This window comes from Colobus angolensis, unplaced genomic scaffold, assembly GCF_000951035.1.
Source record: "Colobus angolensis palliatus isolate OR3802 unplaced genomic scaffold, Cang.pa_1.0 Scaffold317, whole genome shotgun sequence".
In the NCBI taxonomy this organism is placed as follows: Eukaryota; Metazoa; Chordata; class Mammalia; order Primates; family Cercopithecidae; genus Colobus; species Colobus angolensis.
The window spans coordinates 1,071,140-1,074,756 of NW_012116455.1; the positions used below are offsets into that span (position 1 = coordinate 1,071,140).

The window sequence follows — 3,617 nt, forward strand, 5'->3', positions numbered from 1 at the left end:
CTTTCTTTCTTTCTTTCTTTCTTTCTTTCTTTCTTTCTTTCTTTCTTTCTTTCTTTCTTTCTTTCTTTTTCTTTCCTTCTTTCTTTCTTTCTTTTGCTTTCTTCTTTTTTGTATTTTTGGTAGAGACAGGGTTTCACTACATAGCAAAGATGTAAAAGCCAGCCAGGCTCACAATAGCATCAAGAAATATAAACTACATAGAAAAGATGTGAAAGCCAGCCAGGCTCGGCTTCAAATTCCAGCACTTTGGAAGGCTGTGGCAGGAGGGTTGCTTGAGCTCAGATGCTTGAAACTAGCCTAGGCAACATAGTGAGACCTCATTTCTACAGAAAATCAGAAAAATTATCCGGGTGTGGTGGTGTGAGCCTGTAGTCCCAGGTACTCAGTGGATGAGGCCCTAGGATGTCATAGGCCTGAGAATTCCATGCTGCAGTGAGCTGTGATCTTGCCACTGTACTCCAGCCTGGGTGAAAGAGTGAGATCCTGTCTAGAAACACAAGAAAAAAAAATGTGAAAGCCTGTATATTGAAGACTACCAAATATTGCTGAGAGCAGTTAAAGACCTTTGGAATAGAGAATGTTCTTTCTTGCATTTCAAGATTGCTTTTGTTTTGGGGGGACACTTGCTATTTTGTAGGAATATGAAGTTCTTCTTAGGCATTCCTGTAAAAAAAGGCCACTTTTTGATAGGATTGTATTGAATCTGTGGATTGCTTTGAGTTGTACTTTTATCTCCACCATGTTACAACTTCAAACCCATGGACAAAATATGTTTTTCCATTTATTTAGGTCTTCCTTAGTCTCCTCGAGCAACGTTCTGTAGTTGTCTGTCTACAAGTACTGCACCTTCTTGAGCAAATTTATTCCCAGGCATATTATTCTTCCAGGTGCTATTATAAATGAAATCATTATGTCAATTTTTTTCTCAGATTGTTCATTGCTAACACAACTGATTGTTTGCTGAAAGTTTGCTGAATTCGCTTATTAACTCTAGTAGTGTGTGTGTCTGTCTCTGCGTGTGTGTGTGTGTGTGTGTGTGTTTGCATTTGTATGTATTATTTGGGATTTTCTATATATATGATCACACCATCTGCAAATTGAGATCATTTTGTTTTCTGTTCAAAAATACTTTTCTCATGTGTATTTTTGAAAGATAATTTGGCCAGGTATAGAATTGTAGGCAACAGTTTTTCTTATTTTAATTACTTTAAAACTATTGCACACTTCTTGTTTGTAAAGTTTCCTATGAGAAATCTTATACCATCCTTATATTTAGTGCTCTGTATGTAACATGTTCTTTCCCCTTTTATTTCTTTCAGGATTTCCTTTTTATCACTGGTTTTAATGGATTTGATTAAGATGTTCCTTGGTGAAGTTTTCTTCACGTTTCTTCTTCTTAGGATAATCACATTTCTGTAGTATTTGAAGTTTATGGTTTACACGAAGCTCCTTAATCTTTCTTCCAGTATGTTTTAAATATTTTTGTCTCTCTTCTCCACTACACACCCTTCAGGGATTCCATTTAGCCCTATACTAGAGTATTTAAAGTTTTTATGCTGATGGTCCTTTTATGTTTTCAAGTCATTTGTTACTGTGTGTTTCATTTATGTTAGTTTCAACTTCTATTCCTTCTAGTTCAATAATCTCTTCTGCAATGTTTAATCCAGTGCCTTCTTCCATTTCAGACTGTAAATCATAGTTTTTATCTACAGAATTTGCTATTTAAAAAATCTTCAACCTCTCCATTTAATTAAAATACAATTATAACTGCTCTAATGTCCTTTTCTGCTATTTCCAACATGTGTGTCAATTTCAACTAGATGATTAGATTCTTCATTATGTGTCATGTTTTCCTACTTCTTTGGCTGCTTGATATTCTTTTTATTTTATTTTATTTTTTGGGATGGAGTTTCACTCTCGTTGCCCAGGCTGGAGTGCAATGGTGTGATCTCAGCTCACTGCAACCTCTGCCACCCAGGTACAAGCGATTCTCCAGGTACAAGCGATTCTGTGCCTGGGCAAGTCATTGACTTTCACTGGGATTTTTTTCCCCATATCTAGAAACTTAAGTTGACAATTAACTTTCTCAAAGAAGTTATGTGAGAATGAATGAGACCTAAACACTACCTCTTCCGTCTGGCAGCTATTAACCTTTATTGGTTACGGTGTTCATGCTGGGGCAGGTGCTGTTTTCAGATCTCAGTGGATATTCACTCATTGAATCCTCACAAGGCCATGAGGCACATTCTATTATCCCTGTTTTGTAGAGGAGGAAACAGATTTCTGAAGCTAAGTAACTTGTCCAAGCTAACACAGCTAATAAGTAGCAGATCCAGTATCAACCTAGGCAGTATGGCTCCTCCGTTTCCTCCACCATGTGCCGGCAGTTAGTGCAGAAATAGAAACCATCACTATGATAGCAAATACAGTGTTTAGTATTCCTTTCAGCTTATCGTTTATGCTTCCTCCTATAAAGTTACACTGGGGAGAAAACAAATAAATGAACTGAGTGTCCATTTATCCTCATCTAACATTAATTGTTGCATGCCCCGAACAAATAGGAAAAAGACTTATTTCAGAAAACAATATGTATGTAAGTGGCCACTAGAGATAGTTTTCTGTATTATTTGTATTTATTCCTGGGACATGTATTTAGAGACTTCTGGGTTCCAGGCCTGTGCTAGATCTGGTAAAACAAAAATGAGTAAAACGTGATACTTACTCTCAAGAATCTCACACCTTCTTCTTCTATGATAGATTCTTACAAGCCCTTTGATATTTAGTAGAGAAGGTTCTTTCCTCCAGAAACTTACAGTGTCCTTTCTGCATTAGGATCTTAGTGCAACATTGCTGTGCAAACTTGGACCAGGGCAGAGTGAGGTAGCAGAGGAGCTGTGCCAGCGTCTACAGCAAAAGGAAAGGATGCTGCAAGATCTTCTAAGTGATCGAAACAAACAAGTGGTGGAACATGAAATGGAGATTCAAGGCCTGCTTCAGTCTATGAGCGCCAGGGAGCAGGAAAGCCAAGTAAGGATTAATACACAGATCAGAAAAGTATCATGTAGTGCATTCATAGTCTGCAAATAAGAAGCGTTTGCAGACTGTAGATGTGTGTATATTTATATATTTTAGACTCAACTCCGTTAGTTTCTTTCCTTCTATTTATTACCTAGACCACAGTTTTATTTATTTACTTATTTAGAGGTGGGGGTCTCGCTGTGTTGTGCAGGCTGATCTCGAACTCCTGGGCTCAAGCAATCATCCTGCCTTGGCTTCCCAAAGTGCTGGGATTATAGGTGTGAACTGCTGTACCTGGCCTGAGACCACAGTTTTACATTAATCACCAAAGTATGAAACATTTATTGAAAACCTTGCATTTGGAAAGGTGCCTAAACAATACATGTATCCATTAACTTCATTACATACATTTTCTTTTCCTTAATAATCTGATCATTTTGAGAGAAAGGAGTAGGGGTTGTGTTTTGATTTTGATTCTAAATTGTTAAGACTTGAGTGATATTTTGCATTTCCAGTCAAGGTATGGGAAAACTTACACTCAACATGTTTACTCTTAGTTTTTGTAAAATCTGAGTTATCTTAAGAGGGAAAAAAGATTG

General features: G+C 37.2%; 1 protein-coding gene across 1 annotated transcript in view; it reads left to right on the forward strand.

The window, feature by feature from the left end:
• Positions 1 to 3,617, forward strand: part of LOC105518346 (myomegalin-like) — a 47,677-nt gene that overhangs the window by 10,922 nt on the left and 33,138 nt on the right. The window contains 1 exon segment of the mRNA XM_011951314.1: positions 2,833 to 3,027. Within this exon segment, the coding sequence (XP_011806704.1) occupies positions 2,833 to 3,027 (195 nt within the window).